This window comes from Gordionus sp. m RMFG-2023, chromosome 3 (assembly GCF_954871325.1).
Source record: "Gordionus sp. m RMFG-2023 chromosome 3, tfGorSpeb1-WG-v2, whole genome shotgun sequence".
Taxonomy (NCBI): domain Eukaryota; kingdom Metazoa; phylum Nematomorpha; class Gordioida; order Chordodea; family Parachordodidae; genus Gordionus; species Gordionus sp. m RMFG-2023.
Genome location: NC_088777.1, coordinates 18,153,689 through 18,179,869, shown reverse-complemented (window position 1 = coordinate 18,179,869; position 26,181 = coordinate 18,153,689). Strand labels below are relative to the sequence as shown.

Below are 26,181 nucleotides of genomic sequence, written 5' to 3'. Positions count from 1 at the left end.
TTATTTAAAATTAATATGAATAATCTAACCACGCGAAAGTATATTTATTAAGATAATAAAAGGCATAAATGTTATGTATAAAATAAAAATTATAACATAAAAAGAGTGATGACTGACAAATCTAATATAAATAAGTAATTAAAAACAATTTAAAAAAAAAACATTTATAAGTGTTAATGATTCTATTTATATCAATGTTCACAATGTCGATTGCAATTTTAGAGATCTTGGGGATTTGGAGTGGTGGGGCGTATGTTTTGATGAAGTGTCCATCTTATGGAATTGGAACACTCATATTGTGGATGCAAAGTACACTATCTACCCATAAGGGATGAGTAAGGAATGGGAAGGATGATATATCATCATGACATGTATGGCATGAACATGATGATTAATTCGTTAGGGAACGAAAAAATTAGGTTGTTACTCCTTCTATTAATTTCTTTGCTTAGTTCTTTTTTCCCAGGTAATTTATGATTTGAAAAGTGCGATAACATTGTGAATTTTTTTGGCTTATAAATAAATGTTTAATTATGAAAAGTTGATTTTCTATTTTTAAATAATGTTGAAAGTTAATAAATTAATTCTAAAATTTAGCATTATATCTAGAAATAATTAAAGTCTAAAAAGAATATAATTAAAACAAAAAAAATATTATTTTTAATTTTTAGATTAATGTTCTAAGACTGACTTAACTGCTGCTCAACAATCTTAACATTAACCCAAATGTTATCAATTCCTTTTTTAAATTTAAGGGTGGATTTTTTTTAAAGATTAAATCTTTAAAAGTTTTTTAATTCTATAAAAGGGGATTTTTCTCTACTTAAATTTATTATTATGAATTTTTGTTGTTTCCTCCATAAACTTCTGTATCTTGAGATAGTAAGATATTCTGAGGCAAAAATTTGTTCAAGTCTGCGTAATTGTCTTCGTCTTTATTCTAAAAAATATAGTAATTTTTCAAATTGAGCAAAACATGAAGTAATATAAATAATTATTTTTTTCCAATTACCATAATGATATACAGTATAACCTCGTTCATATTCCTATCGATTTTTTTAATTAAAATTAGAGGTCATTCTTTAATTTAAAAAAAAAAAATTCTATATATAAAAAAAACCTAAAGTTAAGGCAAAATTTTTAATATTCACGGAATTTTTGGTTTTAGTCCTAGTTTTTATATTTTTAAAAAATGCAACATCTTAAGTATAATATGACCTACCAATTATGCCACTTAAATATTTGTTCCCCTCGAGCGAATTAACTAGAACTAGGTTATACAGTATATAATTAATTCATAAAAACATATAACTCTAATAAATAATAAGATTTCGAAAAATGACCATAATCGGTAACACTAGCAATAATGATAAATATTATGATGTGATAAAATACATTTTATATTTTATTAAAAATTTGATGTAAGTTAAAAATACTTTGTTCAATTGACTCAACGAATTGAAGAAGTCAAAGTTTTGCGAGAAATTTTGGTGATTATTTCTATTAGAAAATAGATTGTCGCCTGTCATGCCAAACATATCGTCCTTGTCCTTAGGTAAAATATTTTAAAAAAATATTAAATGCATTTACACAAATAATTAAAGTAAAAATAAATAATACGTTTTATTATCACCAACACTAACTATCCTAAAATTACGAGCAACCTACAAAGTACATTTTAAAAACCAGGCTGAGTAAGAAAATTTTAATTACTTTTTAAATTTAATCTTGTTATGGCTTAGCTTGGGGTTTTTAAAAAATGACTGCAATTTGTAAATAGATTTTAAAAAAATTGAACAGGATTCGATGGCGACATTTAAGTTTTTAAGAATTATTTGTAAATTAGCTAATCGATAAAAATAGAGGAATATAATTGTTTAAAGTCTGTAATATGTCTATCAGAGCTCTGTACTAGTTTAATAACTTCATTTTTTTTGGATAGGATCTTATTTTAATATTTTTTAAACAAAAAATAGATTGGTCAAATAAATTTTTCATACAAATACAATAATTTTTTTTTGGCTCAATCCTTAATCATAAGTTTATATATATATTATAAGCAGGTAACTTTATTCATCATTCCGTTATGCTCTTGCGACATCATAGAAAGCACATTATTTTCGGTGTTCTGTTGGGATAGAAGCGCGTCTCCAGAGATATTGTTGCTTTGTCTGGCTTTTGAGTACGATTCTATATAAAAAAATGAGAATATATTCATTCTTTAAAAAACAATGTTAAACACTAAAAAATATGAATGAAGTAGAGATTAGTGTCATGCAGGGCCGGCCTAGCCTATGGACATCATCAATAAAATAAGTCATGGCCTGAGAAATATTAATATAATATCTATTTCCTTTTTAGCCTGATTGAATACAATAATTTAAAATAAGAAAAGGGAAATATTTACTATTCATTCTTATAATTGCAATAAAAAGAATAAAATAGATAAACATCATTAAATTATCAGTTTGGCAAATATTTAAATTAGATCTTGCAGGTCTCAAGTAAGGATAAAAGAATTTTTTTTATTCTGATATATTTTAATTTTATGATAATGAAAAACACACTCGATTCTCTTGGGACACCTGTCATCCTTTTAGTCCTGTTCGCGATCTCACTATCGTTCATGGCGTTAAATGCCTGCTGCCGATTAAAATTGGCCTGGTTTTGTCCTTGACCGTTATGGAACGCGTTGAAATTAGCGCTATGTTGTTGCTGATTCAAGTTGAAATGATTGAAGTTGGCGGGAGGGGGAGGAGGCAAAAACATATTGATTGGTATTGGCAAATTGTTAGATGCCATCGGGTTAGCTCCACCGGCCGCCATAAATCTAAACCAAGGATCGTCGGGACCTCTAATGTAATTAAAGGGATCCCTGAAAGATGTAGCATTGTGAAAATTTTGGGGTACGAGTGGGTTATTATTATCCACCTGACCAAAAGGTTTTCTCATAGGGTCTTGACGAGTCAGCTGTTGAAAGGCGTTGTTGGTGTGATGATTGTACTGAGGAAACTGTGAAGGGGGCTGAAATGGGAGGTCTGTGTTGTGCAGAAATTTTTGTTATTTATATTTTATTAATTGGTGCAAAGATTATTAGACACATTAAAATTATACTATTCGGATTATGTTGCTTAATACTATAAAGAATTAAAAAATAGACTATATTATTATTACAAACCAATGATAAAAAGAAATAAAATAACATTTAATAAACTAACCCTTATTTATCATTCCCCTGTCATCAGAGCTAACATAACCGTTTAAATTTCCACCTGTCGCGTAATAAGAATATGGACCCCCAGGGCCTAATGCTTCACGGGCGTCATAGGTTGTTCTTACCATAAATCTTAATTGTAAAAAATTATCTTTGAATTATATAGGTATAATTTTTATTATTATTATTATTATACAATGATTATAAATATATAAGGGAAAAGCATTTTTATAAGCCTTATAGCAAAACAAATAAACTTTTAAGTTTTAGATAGCTTTTTTTTAAACTTCCATAATCTAGAGAAAAATTAGATAAGATTTCTGACCCTGCCAGGAATAAATTTAACTCAAGAATAATAACAATACCAGATTGTAGCTCCAATTTTTATCATTCATTACAAAGAGAAAAAAATATTTCACTTAACTTGGATAAACATGTAAAGTAAAATTCAAAATAACGAATAAAATGTTTAGAATTACAATTTATTTTCTAGAGGTAATCACTGTCCCTAATATATAATAAGAATGTTAATTTAACAACTTTTTTGTTTAAAATAAAAAATATTTTTATACCTAGCTCCGGGATTGGAAGGGTTAACTAATTTTTTGGGTTTTGGAAATTGCAGGCAGCTTTCTTTGAGATTAGCCAAAGGTCCCTCTACCAGACAATGTTGTTCCTTATAATAATTTAGAAGATGGTTCCAAAGAGGCTGTTTAGCAAGCACTTTGGCGTTTCCGACGATGATTATGCCATAACTTTTATTTTTCATGTTTGCGAAAAAAACAATAAATAGATAAGACACATTATTTATGTTTAAATTAAATATATGGTATGGCTAAAGATAGTGTAACAGTAATAAATATAAACATTTATCTAAGAATTAAGTCGTATGATGACTATATTCAAACTTTTTCGGCGAAATAAGTAAGAAAAGGATAACATTTTAAATTATAAATCAATGTAAAAATAGGTATTGCATGGTATTTCTAGAATAGATCAAAAACTATAATAGGTGTGACTCTAATTAAAGCAAAGAAATAAAAAAAAGAAGTATTTATTCATTTACATGGCTCTCGTTAGGGCCACGTTTAGACGTCTAGGATCGTTGAGAAATCCTATACCTTGATGATCGTTAGCCCGCACGCAAGATAAGATTATGTAATCTTTTTCGCGACCTTGGAAGGCGTCGACGCTGGCCACCTCTATTTCCTGCGATATACATGTGTAGGGAAAAAAGTATAATGTATATATATTTTTGATAGGTAAAAATAGTAAAAACGATTCACTATATTAATTTTATAAATTTATGATATATAAAATATATATATAAGATAGAGACAAGATACTTGATTCGGTATTTAAAGAATCAGCCGATTCATTGCATCTTAAGAATTAGTTGATATATCATAAAATATAATTTTAATGCATCTCAAAAATTTACCAAAATTGAAACTATTATTAATATATTCCGCAAAATATTTTTTTTGCGGAGTTAACTTCCTATGGAAATTAAAAGCAAATAAATTAACATGCTTAATTTGTGACTGAGAGACATTTTATGGATCAAAATGATTCGTTTTTTAGGCAAAAATTCATTAAACAATGTTAAAATTAGATTTGAACATTTTTTAATATTTAAATATATTTTCCCGCAATATTATTATTAAAAATCTATCTCTAGTTTTTTTTGCAAAACTTTAATAGTGTTAGATCCATGTCGATATAATTTTTAGCATGTTTTAAGTATGATATAAAAAAAAGTAGAAATAAACCTGATAAAGTTTAGAATTAAGCGAGCCACTGTACTGCATGTATTGAGCGAGGTAAGCTCTTTGGCCTTCATAAGGAGTTATTATGCCTATCTGACTAGGCTTAACCCCACATTTAAGAAATTTTGTCGCCAGCCTCTCCACGTTGATAGCTTCCGTTCGGTTCAGGTAGGATGTTCCACTACAAGATATTTCTTCCTGCCCATTCGTCACGTAGAAAAACATAGGGCTATCAGGGCATGGCCAAGGGAATTCCAAAGCTGTTTGAATCCGATCAACTTTATAAAAAAGATGTTAAAAAATATATAATACAAAAAATAAAACTATTTAAACAATATTACAACAACAAAAAAATTGTCAATAATTTGAAAACTGTATTTTTTTTAAAGTTGTTTAAAAAAATACTTTAATATTCTTAATTCTATATCATATATTTAAGTGAAATTTTGTGCGATAATAACAATTAAATATTTCTGTTTAAAATTTTGTATGATAATGAGTTAAAGCGTGTCGATCTATAAATTTTTCAGCGATCCGATCTTACCACAAAACCGATCCGATATTTAGGCTACTTTTTAATTACCATCTATCTTTAAATTATGTCAGAAAAAGAAATCAGCATCTTCTATTTAAAGAAAACCAACAAATTTTCATAGATAACTATGGGTATTTTTTTTTCAAAAGATAATCGTCTCATTTAAAATATGGGCAATGTTTAGGCTGAATGCAGTGTTATTAATATGGTCAAGATTTTAGCCAAAAAATTAATATCTAAGCCTCGAAATTTTGCTAATAGACGTACAAACCTTTTTGCCATTTGTGAGCAAATTAAATATCCACGCTTATATAATTTCTCGACTAAAATGTTGAGTTGTTTTCAAAAATGAGCTAATTCAAGTCATTTAAGATTAGCTGAAGGGGACTAGTTATAAATCTTTTTTTCTGCAAGTAACATAACAAAAAATAATATCGAATCTTAATCTACTCGATCTTTTAAAGCAATTCGATTTTTTTATTACATACAAATCAAATTTTTTTCCTTATTCATTATTATTATGAAATGATGTATAATAATTATATATACAATCATAAAATAACCAAAAACAATGAAAAAATTTTCCCAAACTTTAACACTACTAAATGATAAATTTGATGGGGATCGGGGATTTTGAATATATCGGCCCAATTTGATATTGTTTAAAATGCTAAATATCGGCTCCGATTCGCTATTTAATATTGGTATACTTCTAATGTGAGTCAAATAAAAGAATTTAATTTAAAATTTTTTATATGTAATGTTAGCATTTTATTCAATAATATAGTAATTCTGAGCAACATATTTTAAACATAACTAATTATTCGATTCATTTAGTTAAGGAAAAATTAGAATAGATTATAGTGAATTCGATAGAACAATTGTTTTAAATCCTTTAAAATGAAGAATATTTCTACTTAATAAAAAGGAAATTATATAAAATTTACCTTTATATTCAAAATAAAATTTACTAAACATAATATTTTTGCAAATCTAAATTCCATTGTTAAGGAGCGGCGCTACATTTTTTTTAAAACACCTGGAGTGCCCCTCCTTTATAAAATTGGGGAGTGGGAGCTAGCTCCTTTTAGGGCTGGAGTGGAGAAGCGACGCTCCACCGCTCCTTTAAATTTAATGTATAAATTAAATTATTTTTAAATATTAATTAAATAAAATTCAATAAAAATGAAATTTTAATAAATTTAAATTTATCTATTATTAAATGTTTAGCCTAGTTTTATATTGGTTTTTCATCTAATCATTTTAAATATTAAACATCAAGTTTTCCTTTTTATATTGAAAATTTTTTGGAAAATCTTGTAAGTCATATTAATATTCATTTTATAGATATATAATAAAAAATAGTTTTAGATATTATGGATTTGATCATTGATGAAGAAATCGAATTTTTATTTCCATCATACAAAAAATTAAACTTCTAAAAGATGTTGATCCAAGTGATCAAATAAATTTAAGGGCAAAATGTCTTTTGTGTTTAAATAAATTATTTAATTTTCAAAAGTGAGCAGCTTCAAATTCAAAAAAACATCTAAAAGTAAAAAAATTTTCTTTTAAATACAAATTGATTTGGAAGATTTTTTTGGATTCTATGAAATTGATCATCAAAAAGAAATATATTGGACAAATATTTTTTAAATAATGATACCAAAATACTACTTTTGATAAATTCCCTGAATTAAAAAATATCTTTATAAAATACAATACCATGCCCTCTAGTGCTCCTGTGGAGTGTCTATTTAGTATTGCAAAACAGGTCTTAGGGGAGACGCGTGGATGTTTGTTAGATTCTAATTTTGAAAATTTATTACTTTTAAAAGCTAATAAAAGGTTATAAATATTTTAATAGATCATTTAATATAAATAAAGCTTTTTGATAAAAAAAAATATGATTTTGTTTTGTACACCTTCTAAAAAAATGAAAATCAAAGGAGCGGTTATGGAGTGGCACTCCATTACATGGAGCGGGAGCTAGCTCTTTTTGAGAAGGTAGGAGTGGGAGCTAGCTACTTTTAAAAAGGAGCGTTAACAACTCTGCTAAATTAAAATATAATAGAACTGAGTACTGAATAACGAGTTAATTCCCAGAACAACTAAATCAATGGTAATGTTTCATAATTAAAATAAAAGAAGGATGTGTAGAGGGAAAACCTTTTGAAATAAAATATTTGGGTTTTTCATATCTCATATCATTAAACTTGAGGTGACTCCGTTTTGAAGTGATCCCTCGTAGAATATATTGGAAGGAAAGGCGCTGAGAGCTGGGTGCATTCTGTACTGAACTTGAAGGCGTATGGGCCTTATACCCAAAACCACTAGCCTTTCAAAAAGTGATTGACTGAGTCCGGCGTTTGCTGCTTTCTTGCACATAACGACAGGGCCAAGCTGACAGTGGTCGCCTACCAAAATCACCTATAAAGGAAAAATTGTCAGCAAAAGTTAAAAAGATTATTTAATTTAAAAATAAGTAAAAAAGGCGTTGACTAACTTTAATTAATATAATAAAGTGCGTTACTTGCTTGGCCCCAAGCACGACAGCGACCATGCACTCGGGTTCGGTGGCCTGTGTGCTCTCGTCTACGAGCACGGCCTCAAACCGAGCGGAACCGAGGCGGGGATCGCCAGCCCCCACACAAGTACAACATATGACGTCAGCGGCACGGAGCAATTCCCGCTCACATGCTCGCTTCAGTGCCCTGTAACGCTTTTCGTCACCAGAACTCAGCTCGCCTTGTTCATCCTTCAGTTGTTGTAGTTTCTTGACACCATGTTTAAAAAAATATAATAAAGAATTTCATATTTTAAAACAAAAAAATAGTTTAGTAATATTATATAATTGGTTTCAAAATGGTAAATATAATTTTTGATATTCGATTATCTTAATTGTTTAATGATGAATAAAAATTATGCACTACAAAAAATAAAATATAATTCAAATTTAAAAAATAATAAAATAACAGAATATTGGATAAAATCATATTTATTAAGTAATGAGATATAAAACAAATAAGGTACTCTAAGTTCAGTCGTGTTTTCCATGTTATAAATTTGATTATGCAGAGCTAGGATAGCTACCGGAGAGTCTATTGCTTCCCTACTTTTGGCACAGAGTCTCACAACTTTCAGACCAGTTTTATGGATTTTTTCGGCGAGTTGGTCGACGGCTATATTACTGGGAGCGCAAACCAAAACGGGGTTTTTGGTCAAGTTAGAATTCTGCAAATTTGAAATCTGCTGAGATACCAGGTGATAGACTATGGTAGCGGAGGTTACCGTTTTACCAGTGCCGGGTGGTCCCTAGCGTTAAACGATGTGAAAAAAATAAAAATATCATATGCGAATCCTTTAACAAAAAGTAAAAATAATTTTAAAAAATTCTATATAATGTTTGAAGGCATATACAAAAGGAATAAATTTATGAAGGCAATTTCATGTGTTCATGTTTCGTGAGTTTAGTAAAAAAATAATAACATGTGAAATAAAATATGGAGAAACCTGTAAAAAAAATCAACATATAACTACCGAACCATTTTTTGTAACTATAAAGTGATAAAATTTTTGAAAATTACATCGATGAGTAAAAAAAACTATAAACTATTTTCTTTTAAACCTGTATAAGGCTTAGCGGTCGTTGAAGCACTGTTTTAACGGCGTAAATTTGAGAATGATTGAGTTCGGGTAAGTTAGGGGCGGAAAATTTTTTGGGCAATGCACTACATTTGATCGTCACATCTTCAACTTGGTGACCTAAGAGCTTGTGGTATATGTATGGAGATACAGATGTTTCGTCAACGGCAAAGGTGTGAAGAGCTGATTGCATCCTGAAAGGATGGAAATAAATATGGTAGGGGACAGTAAAATCCAACAATAAAAAATATAACGTTGCTAATTAATAGCGCGTAACTATTTGTAAATATAGAGCCCTGCAAAATGATTTTTCCTGGTCCGAGCCCAAATTTTAAAAAATTTTATCCGAACCTGACCACAAATTTTTTGTTTGAGCCCAAACCGAGCTTGATTAATAAAATTTCGAAATTCAATTTTAAAATAATATATAAGGAAAAATTAAAAATTATTTGTATTTATTCACACAATATCATCTTAAATAAAAGTATATTTAACCCCATCAACCCATAAATAGGCTATTATCAAATAATGTTGCAAAACCGAGTCTAGCATTTTATTTAACCTGTTAGAATATGATAAATGTAAGATAGCTTCTAACTAGTTACAATACAGATAGTAATAATAGGAAATTGTTAATTTGAGAAATGAAAATTACGCAAATGAATAAGTGAAATATGCTAGATGAAAAATTACATGTGATTCCAATTGACAGACATTTCTAATTTTCGACGAAAAAAAAAGTAAGTCCTCAATTTCCAAGCATGACTCGAGATTGGGTCGGGTCTTAGACAGCTCGGGCAGTGCTCTAAATATAGATAAGCATCCTGATAGGAATAATGATTTCACAATCAAAAAATAACACCTTCTAAAGGTAAAACTACTTCATAATGTCAATTTTTGAAAGATGTATAATATCAATAAATGGACATATAACTGAGACTGGATTTCCATTCGACATTTGCATAATTTGTAAATATCAATGACTTCTGATTCCGATGACAATTCTATGATTTTTTAAGACTCATATCTCATTTTATATTTAAAGTATTTATTTTAATAAAATAATCGTTTATAAATTAAATTTATTTATTTTTTTAAAATAGCAAAACGAATAATCAAGATATATTTATCATTCTAAAGAGTGAGTTTTTCCATTTTTTTAGGAGTAGTCATCTTCTTCGAGTATCAATCAATAGGCGTAACCAACACACCCAAAAATGTATAATGCTATATTATAAAAATAATTTTGGGTTTTCAATATATCTTTACTCTTTTAATTTAAAATTATTCAAAGTACAATAAGTGAATTTAAAGACCTCCAATAAAAATTATGGCGGAATACCCTACCTAATCGTGCCCTCGATAAGAAAATCCCGGATCTATCTATCAATCTCACCCATTAAAATGAATAAAGATTCCGATGATAAATTTGCGTAAATTCCTGAATCATATCATTTAAAAATTTGTGCTTGAATGGATCTCAGCGTTCGTCTAATTTTTTATCATATCACTGTCACTCCTTATAAATAACTTTTTTAATTTTATGGAATAATTTAATGGGTGTTAATTGGGCCTGGTGACAATTTCGGGTGGATCCAGTGCAGCAAATTCAGAACAACACAAAGCCACTTGGACGCAAATATACAGCGTATTAAATCTGCTAATTCACACAATGCATATTTTAGTGCAAAAATATTTGGTTTGAAAGTAATTAGCAAATTGGTAATTAATAAATCCTGGAATATTTTATCTTAGTCAAATTTAAGAATAAACTATTTAAGATGTCATAGCCTTAAAAGTAAACAAGATTTTTTTAGACATTTTTTCCTAATAATCATTTGCCTATTTTATAAAAAAATATACAAATATCGTGAAAAATAATTTCTTTATTAAAATGCAATAATAAGTAGGCGAGCAAAAATTTTAAAGTTGAACTGATTTCATTAATTCGTAGTCAGTGGTCATAATTGTGAATGACATGTTTGGAAACGTTCGATAAGTTTACTAAGAGTCAGTTTTACATCTTTCATCTTTGCTATTCAATTACTTTCTTTTTTCAGAGCATTATATTAAGCTACTAAAAGATCTAACAAAAATATCGAAATAATTTTAAGTGATAAAACTAATTAAATTTTTTATTTATATTTAATAAAATTTAAAATATCATACCAAATAGTTTGTTTTTAATATTATCGATTTATAATTATTTCATTCTAAGAGTTGTGCGCCATTTCTTTCCATTCTAGACTTCATCATATAATAATAGTCTACTTAAGAAAATAATTTTTTTGATATTTTAAATCTTTTTAACTCCATCGTTTTTATTTTTTTAATTTAATATTTTAATTTTAAGAAAAGAAATAAAAGTATTTTTGGATATATTTTATTAAGCAGGATATATTTTATTAAGCAAAACCGAAGATAAATAATTATTAGAAAATGTGTATAAAAATGTTATAAAAGCCTAGCCTGAATTATTTTTATCTAATTCCATGGCTTGAATTTTTTATCTGCCCAGCCAGGGCAAAAAAAAATTTATGCATACTTGCCATCCCATTATAATTTTTGCCCAGCCCGGTTCTTTTTAATTTATTTTAAAAAATTCCGGCCTGCTTGGGCAGGCTTTGCAAATCTCTAATACTTATACCATTTTTTGGAGACCAATATATATTAAACTGATATTAGCCAATTACTGATCATATTACAAATCACTTTAAAATATTAATTTTTAAATGTATCCATATATTTTTGGTGTATCATCATTAATGATGTACATACATAAGTCATTTAAAAATATACTATCAAATTTTAATTAACTCCTCATTATATATTTTTTCAACTATATTCATCAAAAAGAAAATATTCATATAGTAAAATCGTTTTATGTAGAAAGTAAAGAATCCCAATATGATCAATGAAGTTTGTTAAAAAATTATTTATTTATCATAAACATCCTTAAAAAAATAAATTATGTTTTTATTTTTAATTATTATTCTTTAAAAAATTATCACTTCATTTATATAAAAATGTTCATTTACACATAAATAATTTTCATTTATGTTATTAAATTTTAAAAGATAAGATGCATCAAAATTTCTCTGCACTGTATACTTTGCAGAAGTTGACCTGCCCTTGAATTGACATGCACCAAAATGATGTATAACCAATTATATATATATATAGGAATGATAAATTATATTATAGAAATTATCGAGAATCAACATTGGAATATATGCCAATCTTATAAGGATCTAAATTTGTGCACTTCTTAATAAACTGGCTGCAAAATGATATTTAAATAAATACTTTAAAACAATTTGATTATAAGAACTGTATAAATTAAAATATATAAAGAAATATTTCCATAAATCATATGTAACCTATCAAAAGAGGTAGATTTCCACACAAAATCAACCAAAAAATTTTGTGTCTTGTCTGTGGGAGCCAAATAATTAGATTTGAGTTCTATACCTACTTCTTCCCCATAATTGTTGGGCAATTTTATGACATGGCCGACTCCTACCCAAGTATTTGTGTTTCCTTGAACGCCAGAATCACCACCACTACCTTTTGTGTCTTTAAGAAAAATTGTTTTGCACTGATTTAAATTAAGTATTGATGCCTTAATTAATAATTAATTAATCGTTCATTCATCGATAACAAAAATATTAGGCTAATTTAAAACCCTAAGGATTGAGCCCTGGTTTTTATAAATCTCAATATAAAATTATTATTCTATTTTTTTATAAAACAACCTATATATTAAAACGCTAAATCGGACAAGGATACCCTTTATTTGAGAGAAATGTAATGAATAGAACCTAAAAAATATAATCTTTTAGGAGGAATGTTTTCTACTTCACACATTAACATTCATACTTTAAAAGCAATTGTACTTGTGTTTAAAAAACCGTCCAAGGGATTGGCATTGTTCAGGAGAAAAGAATTTGGTTGATGATGGTTTTCATTTGAATTGGATCCGCTATTAATCCCCAAGTATTTAAGTCTTAATTCATCACCGTGCATTAATCGCATTTCTTTATTAAATGACAAATATGAAATTTAATGTTCATATTAAGATCACTTCTAATCAATTCTGATCAAACTTAATATATTTTTGTTTAATGATTTTTCAGTTTATGTTAGTAGAGTTTAAAATAATGAGTTTGCTTTACCTCCGTCAGACTTGGGAAGGACAAAATAGGCTATAAGCTTTTTATTCAAGCCCACTGTCCATCTAACACTGATATTCTCTTGAGTTTGACTTTCTTTTAGCTTCCTATCATAGTCAGCTTCGTATTTTATCAGTGGCCCAAATACATTTTGATATTGGTAGGCATCTTCATATCTATTATTTATAAGGAGAGTATATTGAAAATACATGTATTTATGAAATTCTTCAATATAAAAGTATCAGGCAATATTATCCATTTTTTTTATATGTAGTATTGATAGACAGCTCGATTTAGCCATGATTTTTAAAACGGGTATCTCGATATTTAGCTAAAAAAAATACATGACAAGCCTGGATATTTTTCTAATATATGGCAGAAAGGTCTTATCATCTATTAGCGAAATATTGAGGAATAGGTTATGGGTCATTCCAAGTCAAATGAGCAAAAAAAATGAGATTTTCGGCCGACCCCCTTCGATTTTTTTAAAATTTGGTAAGCAAAGAAAGGTCAATGTAACTAAGAAATAGCCAAAATTTTAGCCTCCTAACATTTATATTTTTGAAGATATTAGGGTTCAAATTAGCAAAAATGACGTATTTTTACTATTATCTGCCTTCATTCAATTAAGCATATCTTAAAAACTACATAATTGTAAATAACAAATTTAATATCAAAATTACGTACAAAGATTCTACTTTTAGATAAAAAAAAAATTTATTTTTTTTTCCAATTTCCGGTCATTTTATTTAATATATAAGGACTAAAAACGATTTTTTGGAAATAATACGACCTTCAATTTTTTTAAAAAATTTAGTAGACATTATTAAACTCTTCCTTTATATTTATAAAAAAAAATTGGTCTGGGACGCGGCCATCTTCTATCTCAAAATCGATAAAAATGTTTAGAAAAGTGTATAAATATTTTCCCGAAAGGGGGCGTCTTTGTATAAAATTATATATTAATAAGTTTTTAATGGTTTTTCTTGAACTATTTGATATAATTAAAAGGATTATTCATCTTGTAAGTGAAAATAACAATAAATGGGGCTTTCATTCAATTATAGAAATTGTTTATCGATAAAAAAATTCAATTTATTACTTTATTTATAATTTATTATAAAAATTTTTGCCCATATAATATATATTTAATAAATATTAATAAAATATGTACAATTAAGTTTCGAGTTCTTGAATATATGAATCAAAATCTTGTGCATTTCATAAATGAAACCCTAAATATTATAAAAAATTGATATAATTTAAATTTAAACTCACTTTTAAAAGATTCTAATTTTTCGGTAGCGCATGTACTTTCTTGTGACGACAATGTATAGTATAACTACGGCCAGTAGCATTTAACAGTGAAATTAATGTTAACATATGACATTTGGGCAAGCAAAGAGTGTCGTCTATACTTAGAAATGTAAAGGAATTAGAAGGTCCGGATGGGTGTAGAAACTTTATATATATTTCTTCCTGCTTTTAATTTTTCACTAAAACAAAGCTAACCACCAATTAGAATCATAAGGATACGTTAGGTATCCTGATATTTCTTCGATAATTATACTTTCATCATTATATGATAACTATTCTAAAGTACTTTCTATTGAATTGGAATACATTTTACTTTTAAATTATGTAGATCTGTTGGAATCAAGGTGTGTATTTTGTGTGTTCCAGGTATAGATCTAGTTTTTGAAAATCTTTCTCTGAGTAATAGATCTTCGTAATCATAATTTATTTTGGTCATCTATTCAAAATATATGACATTAATATTTTCTTTAGCTAACTCGTACAATTCATATGATGTGTACTTTGAGTAAGGCCTTGTAGACTAGCTCTAGCGGCTAATCTTTTAACAGTGCCACCAATCCCATCACAAACACTTTTCCCGTGTGCTGTAGCAGAAAAATGCCATTTCGCCTGTACCCCGAAATCCATCTCATGATGGCAAATATTAATAAAATTTTTACGATTTTTATACTGTGCAGCGGATCCACCGGAAAATAAAAAATTTTATTAATTAAAAAATTTAGCAATGTTTTTTTAAAGTTATGTACTGCTATTGTATTGTGTTGCAAAGATTCGGATATCATTACATAATTTAGGCAACAAATATTGGCAAAATTATCTTTATAATATATAACAATAGGGTGAACAGTGGATTGAGCCCTATTCCAATGATAATTTTGTACTTCATCCTAAAGTATAAAGCTATAGTTTTCTTAAAAATCACAAAATTCAATATTGGTCTTCGTCTAAGTTCAATTTTAGATTGTTTTGATACAACGATTGTTGCGTTGAAATAAAAAAATGATAAAGATTCCATTTTTTTAAAAAAGGCATTGATAAATTCACCTACTGGTTTGGTTATTGTTTCAAGAGTGGTTCTATCTATGGATAGCCATTGTTTGTATGTTATAAATTCGATGTCCTTAGAACGAAACAATATTTCTATTTGATCGCGTAAATGTGTTGACCCTAAACAATTATCACATTTGCCCATATAACTGGATGGTTGAGGCGAATTACAAATTATTAAGTGTAAAATATGTTTGAATGTTTTAAAGGGCAACATATCATTGGTTAAATTTGATCCAATGATCATTAATTTAAATTTTGGTGGTAGCTGCAATCACGTACATGTGTACCACTACCTTCAACGAGTATACAATTTTTGGGCGAATGCTTGCGAATTTCGAAAAACCAATTTTAACATCAGGCCTCATTTCTTTAAAAAATATATAAATTTTTTTCAAATTATCTAAAATTAATCTCTTATGTATGGTATTCCTTTTTCCGTCTTTGGTCAAAATCGAAACGCAATCTTTCTTGCCTGGCATGATTCTGCTTATTTCGTCCATACAATAAAATTCTTGTGCAATTTTAACTGTATATTCGTCTATAGTTTTTCCAGGCTTGGGGTTAGGTGTTGATAGAAATCAAAATACCAAGAAATTTATTAAAAAATGAATTAATATAGTGAGCATGTGTTATTGAATGATTAAAATTCTTTCGCGCCCGAAATATTTCCCATGAACAAAAAATACTTGTACTTTGATATAATAAAATAATCATTTTGACATTTTGATATAATAAAATAATGATTTTGACAGGTTAATGATAAAATATGAAATAATAAATATTGTTTTATAAATTATTATCTCTAAGTACCAACAATTAGTTTCTTTAAATATAAAAATTAATTGATTAAAAATTTTAATGACAAATGATCTCGCTGGGCGCGAAAGGGTTAATCAATTTTAAATTTTTTTATTTATTTTATTGATTGAAACACTTATTTATTGTTATTCTAATTTAGTAAAGCTATGCCGATTTTAGAAAATCCGATCCAATATTTATATTGTTTTGGGTAATTTATGAAAATACTTTGATTTTGTATATAATTTCATAATAATAATAAATTAATATTTGTAATATTTTAAAAAAATCAAATTATTTTAAAAAACTGAGTAGAGAAAATTTTGATATTATTTTTGGCGTCTATGAAATGGATAAGATTCTGATTCATATATTCAAGAACTATAAACTTGGTTGAATATATTTTATTAATATTCATTAAATATATGTTATATGGGCAAAAAATTTTATAATAAAGTAATAAATTGAATTTCTTTTATCGATAGACAATTTCTATAATTGAAAGAAAGCCCCATTTATTGTTATTTTCACTTACAAGATAAATAATCCTTTAAATTATATCAAATAGTCCAAGAAAAACCATTAAAAACTGATTAATATATAATTTTATACAAAGACGCCCCCTTTCGGGGAAATATTTATACACTTTTCTAAACATTTTTATCGATTTTGAGAATGAAGATGGCCGCCTCCCATACCAATTTTTTTTTATAAATATAAAGGAAGAGTTTAATAATGTCTACTAAATTTTTTTAAAAAATTGAAGGTCGTATTATTTCCAAAAAATCGTTTTTATACCTTATATATTAAATAAAATGACCGGAAATTGGGGAAAAAAATAAAAAATTTTTTTTTTCTAAAAGTAGAATCTTTGTACGTAATTTTGATATTAAATTTGTTATTTACAATTATGTAGTTTTTAAGATATGCTTAATTGAATGAAGGCAGATAATGGTAAAAATACGTCATTTTTGCCACTTTGAACCCTAATATCTTCAAAAATATAAATGTTAGGAGGCTAAAATATTGGCTATTTCTTAGTTACATTGACCTTTCTTTGCTTACCAAATTTTAAAAAAATCGAAGGGGGTCGGCCGAATCGTGGTTAATTTATCATGGAATGACCCTTATATTATTTTGGCTAAAGTATTGATTTTGCCGTTTTAAAAAATCGGTTAAATTGAACCGTTTAACAACACTAGTTATATGTATGAATTGTTTTTACATTTAATATTATAGTTAACATGATTATATTCACAACTATAAGAAAAACAAAATGAAAAAAAATTTTGCGAATCATATTTTATATAATAGAATTATACCTCAATAAAACGTGTTGTGGTTGTTCATCTACCCCAGGTTTTTCTAAATCTTCCAAGGTGGCCTTTGGGTTATCCTGAAAATTAAAAAAAATATATACATATAAAAATAATGGCAACTAAAATTATGACCAAATTCAATATATTTTTTAAAGTCCGTTTTAAAGAAGTTAAAAATGTAAAATAATCATTTCTTTAGATTTATATTTTATCTAACTCTTCCCCCCCCCTCCTACCCTTAATATTAAATATTTATTGCTCAAACTAAAATGGATTATATTTTATAAAGATAGTAAATTTTATCAATAAAATAGATTTAAAAAATTATTGTTTTTAAGGTAAAACTATTATTCTGTGTTTTATATTTAAAAGATTGTAACCTTCCAAAGTTCTTCTAGCTTATTAATTTGCTGAGCTGAAATCTGTCTAGCTCTTAATTGTTCTTGTTCAGAAGGTATCTTAACCAACCATGATAAAAAGCATCTATCATTTATAAGTGGCTGCCATTGAGTAGGATCCCTTAATTAAAATATTTAATTTAATAAATGAATATAACAAAAATAGGTGTGTATCAGTCAATACTAACCAATACCAATGACACAGATAATATAACAATTGAACATTATAAAAAAATTTAAATATTGTGACCTTATTATAATCATGAATTTATATAAAAATGTAAAAATTTCTCAGATATTAAAAATAAACATTTAAAAGCAGGGTTTCAAACAACACAAAGCAGAAACCAGGTTTTGAAAAAATTTTATAAACCTGGACTAAACCTGAATCCTTTCTAAAAAATTTCTAAAAACTCAAAACAAATTTCTTTTTAACCTGCGTTCATTCAGATTCAGTGAATTTTATATTTGAAATCATATATTATTTGTATAATAGTAAATACAAAATAATTTAAATAAGATTTTATATTATTTTCAATTTTATTTAAATATAAACAGTATAAATCCTTAAATATTACAGATATTACTTAGTGATAATGGTGTGATTGCTAATATATAGAGTTGAATAAAATCATAAAACCATATTCACACCTATTTAATCTGATGATAATAGTTGGATGAAGTTATTGATCAAAATAATTTAGAGAAATTGATATTAAAGAAAGGCAATAGAATACTTAAAAAATGGCCAATGATTGCAGAGAAAAATATTGAAATTATATAGATTTGACAATTCCAAAAGATTAGAAAAGGAAAACATTTTACATTGTTGGGAGACTGCTAAGTTGCAGTACCCTGTTATATATCAATTTTATTTACTATTCTTGCAACCCAAGTTAAATTATTGTGAAATTCATTCTTTCACTGATGATCACAGATAAATAAACAATTCTTGCAAGATATTATGCTTTTTCTACCTATTTTATTTTTTATACCAAACTTATGTCTGATTTAAATATATATATATAATTTTTTATATACAAGTAGTGTTGTTAATCGGCTTAGCCGAGTCGGCTCGAACAGAGCTCACCCAAATTTTGGGTCGTTTTTTTCGACTCCAACTCAAAGTTTTGGTCGTTTTTTACGACTTCGACCAGAGTTCAAGCCGAAAAAAACGACTTCGACCCAAAATATGGGTCGTTTTTTTCGACTCCGACCCAAGTCCAAGCCGAAAAAAACGACCTCGACCCAAAATATGGGTCGTTTTTTACGACTCCGACTCAAAATTTGGGTCTTATTTTTCGACTTAAACTTGAAGTTTGGGTCATATTTTTCGACTCAAACTTGAAGTTTGGGTTGTTTTTTTCGACTAAAACATGAAGTTTGGGTCGTATTTTTTGACTCAAACTTGAAGTTTGGGTCGTATTTTTCGACTCCAACTCAAAGTTTGGGTCGTTTTTCTGACTCAGACTCAAACATCGGGTCGTTTTATTCAATCCGACCCAAAATATGGATCTTTTTTTTTAAAGACGACTTAAAGTTAGGGTTGCTTTTTTTCACCCCTAACCCAATTATCTAGATCATTTTTTTCGACCAAAAGTCAAATAACATTTAGTATATATTAATATTATAGGCGGGAAAGTTACTTAAAGCTTCTTTAAATTATAATGCTCTGATTAACTATTCATCATAGTTATATTTTAAAATTTTTAATTGATGTACCATAGAAAAGTGCCATTTGTCATGATAATTATTTTTGAACTTTTTTAAATGAAATAGATAAAAATATATATTGTAGACATGTTAAATCAAAATTTCAGTGATGATGTACCATAGATAAGTGGTAATTGTCATAATCGCTATTTTTGAACTTTTTTGAGTTTTTTTAAAGCAAATTGCTAAAAATATATATTCTAAACATGTTAAATTAAAAATTCAGTGAGGATGTATCATAGATAGGTGACAATTGTCATAATCGCTATTTTTGAACTTTTTTCAATTTTTTTAAAGGAAATAGCAAAAAATATATATTCTAACCATGTTAAATTAAAAATTCAGTGAGGATGTATCATAGATATGTGACAATTGTCATAATCGCTATTTTTGAACTTTTTCAAATTTTTTTAAAGGAAACATCTTAAAATATATATTCTAAACATGTTAAATTTAAAATTCAGTGAGGATGTATCATATATAGGTGACAATTGTCATAACCGCTATTTTTGAACTTTTCAAATTTTTTTAAAGGAAACATCTTAAAATATATATTCTAAACATGTTAAATTTAAAATTCAGTGAGGATGTATCATATATAGGTGACAATTGTCATAATCGCTATTTTTGAACTTTTTCAAATTTTTTTAAAGGAAATATCTAAAAATATATATTCTAAATATGTTAAATTAAAAATTCAGTGAGGATGTATCATAGATAGGTGACAATTGTCATAATCGCTATTTTTGAACTTTTTCAAATTTTTTTAAAGGAAATAGCTAAAAATATATATTCTAAACATGTTAAATTAAAATTTCAGTGAGGATGTATCATAGATAGGTGACAATTGTCATAATCGCTATTTTTAAACTTTTTCAAATTTTTTTAAAGGAAATATCTAAAAATATATATTCTAAACATGTTAAATTAAAAATTCAGTGAGGATGTATCATAGATAGGTGACAATTGTCATAATCGCTATTTTTGAACTTTTTTCAATTTTTTTAAAGGAAATAGCAAAAAATATATATTCTAACCATGTTAAATTAAAAATTCAGTGAGGATGTATCATAGATATGTGACAATTGTCATAATCGCTATTTTTGAACTTTTTCAAATTTTTTTAAAGGAAACATCTTAAAATATATATTCTAAACATGTTAAATTTAAAATTCAGTGAGGATGTATCATATATATGTGACAATTGTCATAATCGCTATTTTTGAACTTTTTCAAATTTTTTTAAAGGAAATATCTAAAAATATATATTCTAAACATGTTAAATTAAAAATTCAGTGAGGATGTATCATAGATAGGTGACAATTGTCATAATCGCTATTTTTGAACTTTTTCAAATTTTTTTAAAGGAAATAGCTAAAAATATATATTCTAAACATGTTAAATTAAAATTTCAGTGAGGATGTATCATAGATAGGTGACAATTGTCATAATCGCTATTTTTAAACTTTTTCAAATTTTTTTAAAGGAAATATCTAAAAATATATATTCTAAACATGTTAAATTAAAAATTCAGTGAGGATGTATCATAGATATGTGACAATTGTCATAATCGCTATTTTTGAACTTTTTCAAATTTTTTTAAAGGAGATAGCTAAAAATATATATTCTAAACATGTTAAAGTCACCTATCTATGATACATCCTCACTGAATTTTTAATTTAACATGTTTAGAATATATATTTTTAGATATTTCCTTTAAAAAAATTTGAAAAAGTTCAAAAATAGTGATTATGACAATTGTCATCTATATATGATACATCCTCACTGAATTTTAAATTTAATATGTTTAGAATATATATTTTAAGATGTTTCCTTTAAAAAAATTTGAAAAAGTTCAAAAATAGCGATTATGACAATTGTCACATATCTATGATACATCCTCACTGAATTTTTAATTTAACATTTTTAGAATATATATTTTTTCCTATTTCCTTTAAAATAATTGAAAAAAGTTCAAAAATAGCGATAATGACAATTGTCACTTTTCTATGGTACATCTTCACTGAAATTTTATTTTAACATCTTTACAATATATATTTTTAGCTATTTCCTTTAAAAAAATTTGAAAAAGTTCAAAAATAGCGATTATGACAATTGTTACCTATCTATGATACATCCTCACTGAATTTTTAATTTAACATGTTTAGAATATATATTTTTAGATATTTCCTTTAAAAAAATTTGAAAAAGTTTAAAAATAGCGATTATGACAATTGTCACCTATCTATGATACATCCTCACTGAAATTTTAATTTAACATGTTTAGAATATATATTTTTAGCTATTTCTTTTAAAAAAACTTGAAAAAGTTCAAAAATAGCGATTATGACAATTGTAACTTTTCTATGGTACATCTTCACTGAAATTTTATTTTAACATCTTTACAATATATATTTTTAGCTATTTCCTTTAAAAAAATTTGAAAAAGTTCAAAAATAGCGATTATGACAATTGTCACCTATCTATGATACATCCTCACTGAATTTTTAATTTAACATGTTTAGAATATATATTTTTAGATATTTCCTTTAAAAAAATTTGAAAAAGTTTAAAAATAGCGATTATGACAATTGTCACCTATCTATGATATATCCTCACTGAAATTTTAATTTAACATGTTTAGAATATATATTTTTAGCTATTTCCTTTAAAAAAATTTGAAAAAGTTCAAAAATAGCGATTATGACAATTGTCACCTATCTATGATACATCCTCACTGAATTTTTAATTTAACATGTTTAGAATATATATTTTTAGATATTTCCTTTAAAAAAATTTGAAAAAGTTCAAAAATAGCGATTATGACAATTGTCACCTATATATGATACATCCTCACTGAATTTTAAATTTAACATGTTTAGAATATATATTTTAAGATGTTTCCTTTAAAAAAATTTGAAAAAGTTTAAAAGTAGCGATTATGACAATTGTCACCTATCTATGATACATCCTCACTGAAATTTTAATTTAACAGGTTTAGAATATATATTTTTAGCTATTTCCTTTAAAAAAATTTGAAAAAGTTCAAAAATAGCGATTATGACAATTGTCACCTATCTATGATACATCCTCACTGAATTTTTAATTTAACATGTTTAGAATATATATTTTTAGATATTTCCTTTAAAAAAATTTGAAAAAGTTCAAAAATAGCGATTATGACAATTGTCACATATCTATGATACATCCTCACTGAATTTTTAATTTAACATGGTTAGAATATATATTTTTTGCTATTTCCTTTAAAAAAATTGAAAAAAGTTCAAAAATAGCGATTATGACAATTGTCACCTATCTATGATACATCCTCACTGAATTTTTAATTTAACATGTTTAGAATATATATTTTTAGCAATTTGCTTTAAAAAAACTCAAAAAAGTTCAAAAATAGCGATTATGACAATTACCACTTATCTATGGTACATCATCACTGAAATTTTGATTTAACATGTCTACAATATATATTTTTCTATTTCATTTAAAAAAGTTCAAAAATAATTATCATGACAAATGGCACTTTTCTATGGTACATCACTTAAAAATTTTAAAATATAACTATGATGAATAGTTAATCAGAGCATCATAATTTAAAGAAGCTTTAAGTAACTTTCCCGCCTATAATATTAATATATACTAAATGTTATTTGACTTTTGGTCGAAAAAAATGATCTAGATATTGGGTTAGGGGTGAAAAAAAGCAACCCTAACTTTAAGTCGTCTTTAAAAAGAAAGATCCATATTTTGGGTCGGATTGAATAAAACGACCCGATGTTTGAGTCTGAGTCAGAAAAACGACCCAAACTTTGAGTTAGAGTCGAAAAATACGACCCAAACTTCAAGTTTTAGTCGAAAAATACGACCCAAACTTCAAGTTTTAGTCGAAAAATACGACCCAAACTTCAAGTTTGAGTCGAAAAATATGACCCAAACTTCAAGTTTAAGTCGAAAAATACGACCCAAATTTCAAGTTTGAGTCGAAAAATACGACCCAAATTTTGAGTCGGGTCGTAAAAAACGACCCATATTTTGGGTCGAGGTCGTTTTTTTCGGCTTGGACTTGGGTCGGAGTCGAAAAAAACGACCCATATTTTGGGTCGAAGTCGTTTTTTTCGGCTTGAACTCGGGTCGAAGTCGAAAAAAACGACCCAAACATTGAGTCGGAGTCGAATAAAACGACCCGAGCTTTGGGTCGGGGTCGCGACTCGCGGCATTTTAACAACACTATATACAAGTCAAATATTGGAAAACCAGAGCTGAACATAGAATTAAACCCAGTTCAAAAATATTCAGCTATACTGAATCTAAACCCATTAAATTTTTTACCTTTAACCGAACCAATTTAATATTATTATCAAGTTCACAACTCTGTTTAAAAGCAAAATATTAGTTTCTATAAATATAAATACCCAATATACTTTCAAATAATAATCATAAAACCAATATTGATAATAAAAAGGACACCATTAATTCTTTTCTTATTTTTTTTAAAATTTATTGTGTATTTAAGATTATTCCAAAGAATAAATATACAAGAAAATAAATTACAAAGCAGCTTCATTAAAATTCAAAGACATTATGTTTAAATTAAAATTAATTATAGAAATGAATGAGAAAAATCTTATAATATATATTTTGTAATTTTCTAATGGGTTTTTTATAAATTTATATTTCCCTTTTTAAAAAAAACTTGTTGATATCACAAAAAGGATGGTATTGCGAACAAAAAAAAATTATATGGAGTCTAATAATAATTTTAAATAGGTAATGCTTATCTCTAATATTTATTTAATTATTATAATTTTTTAAATAAAATGAAGTCATACATTATTAAAATTCAAAAATATATTTAAATATTTGTCTACCAGTTCATATCTTTCACATTACAGCTGGTAGCACATGGCTGACGACATAACAAAACAACTACAGAATCAGCTTTAGCAGGCACAAATCCCAATAAAAAAATATTTTTACAACCACAATTATAGCATTCAAGTGTGGTATCACCTAGTGGTCCATCTTTATGTAGTGTAACTTCTTTGTGTTTGGCTCTAACCAAATGATTGATAATATGACTATAAAATTATTTATTTATATTATCAATATACTAAATTTTACCTTCCTGAAGTATTACCTCGTCCATTGCAAAACCACTTTTTACAACCATTACATAAAACAACAGAAGCAACATCATGAATTCCACAATATCTTTGTAATTAAATATATTTTTATATGTCATGTTAAAAATAACTTGCAAGCATAAGATGGTAAGTTTTTTGTATAAAAAGATTCTTCTTCATCATCTTCAAAATTTAATTGATTCATACTTTGCATCATCAATGCAATGTCCTTATCACCGTTAAGATCTTTATTCTCATTCTTCTTTGCCTATATCATGCTAAAAATATATAGCATATATTTTGAATTACATTAAAATTTGATCCTATTGGAAAAAGATCACTTTGAGATTGATTAAATCCATCAAGAGAAGGGATATTAAAATCGTTTATATCAAATTGCGAATGTTGAGTTCCGCTTCCTAGAAATGATGATCTTTCTGTATCTAGGAAGCTTAAATTCTGTGAATGCCCATAGGTATCGAAATTCATATCGTAACTTGAAAATTTTAAAGAAATGAATATTTTCAACAATGCGTTGTTTATATACACAACTTACAAATTAGACATGTTAATAATTGGAAAATATTTAATATTAGATTTATATAATATAATATTTAATTAAAAAATTATCATCCAGCGATAAACTAATACTCATATTTAGTGTTGTTAAACAGCTCGTTTTGAGCCGATTTTTAAAAACGGCTAACTCAATATTCCACCCAAAATAATATTACGCAAGCCTGAAGATTTTGCTTGTAGAATGAACAAAGGTTTGGACATCTATCAACGAAATCTCAGGGCTTAGGCAACATTTTTCTGGCTAAAATATTGAGTTAGCCGTTTTTAAAAATCGGCTCAAAACGAGTCGTTTAACAACACTACTCATATTAATATGTAAAGGTGTGTTATTTAAAAAAATGGGATATCTTCAAAAGTTAGATTATTTGGGAAGAATATATTAAAATAAATTTTAATCCGAAAAGATAAATCTCAACTTTCGAAGCCTCCCCCCCCCCTTTTTTCTCATAAAATTCTTTTAAATTAAATTTCTCCTACTAAAAATTTTTATTTTAGATTTTTAATCTAAGTCAAATAAAATTCTTTCCAACGTCA

General features: G+C 26.8%; 1 protein-coding gene across 1 annotated transcript; it reads right to left on the bottom strand.

Moving 5' to 3' along the window:
• LOC135927624 (regulator of nonsense transcripts 1-like) lies at positions 1 to 25,603 on the bottom strand. The gene is made up of 21 exons (XM_065463733.1): positions 25,378 to 25,603; positions 25,200 to 25,336; positions 25,067 to 25,156; positions 24,814 to 25,023; positions 18,200 to 18,338; positions 17,823 to 17,896; positions 13,339 to 13,511; positions 13,060 to 13,200; positions 12,544 to 12,739; positions 9,147 to 9,357; positions 8,552 to 8,833; positions 8,052 to 8,294; positions 7,735 to 7,948; positions 4,987 to 5,261; positions 4,281 to 4,423; positions 3,787 to 3,969; positions 3,219 to 3,346; positions 2,568 to 3,038; positions 2,069 to 2,190; positions 1,437 to 1,550; positions 1 to 940 (listed from the first exon to the last, which is right to left on the bottom strand). The coding sequence occupies exons 1-21, from the start codon at positions 25,555 to 25,557 to the stop codon at positions 836 to 838; spliced, it is 3,831 nt and encodes a 1,276-aa protein (XP_065319805.1). The 5' UTR covers positions 25,558 to 25,603; the 3' UTR covers positions 1 to 835.
• Between the last annotated feature and the right edge of the window lie 578 nt (positions 25,604 to 26,181).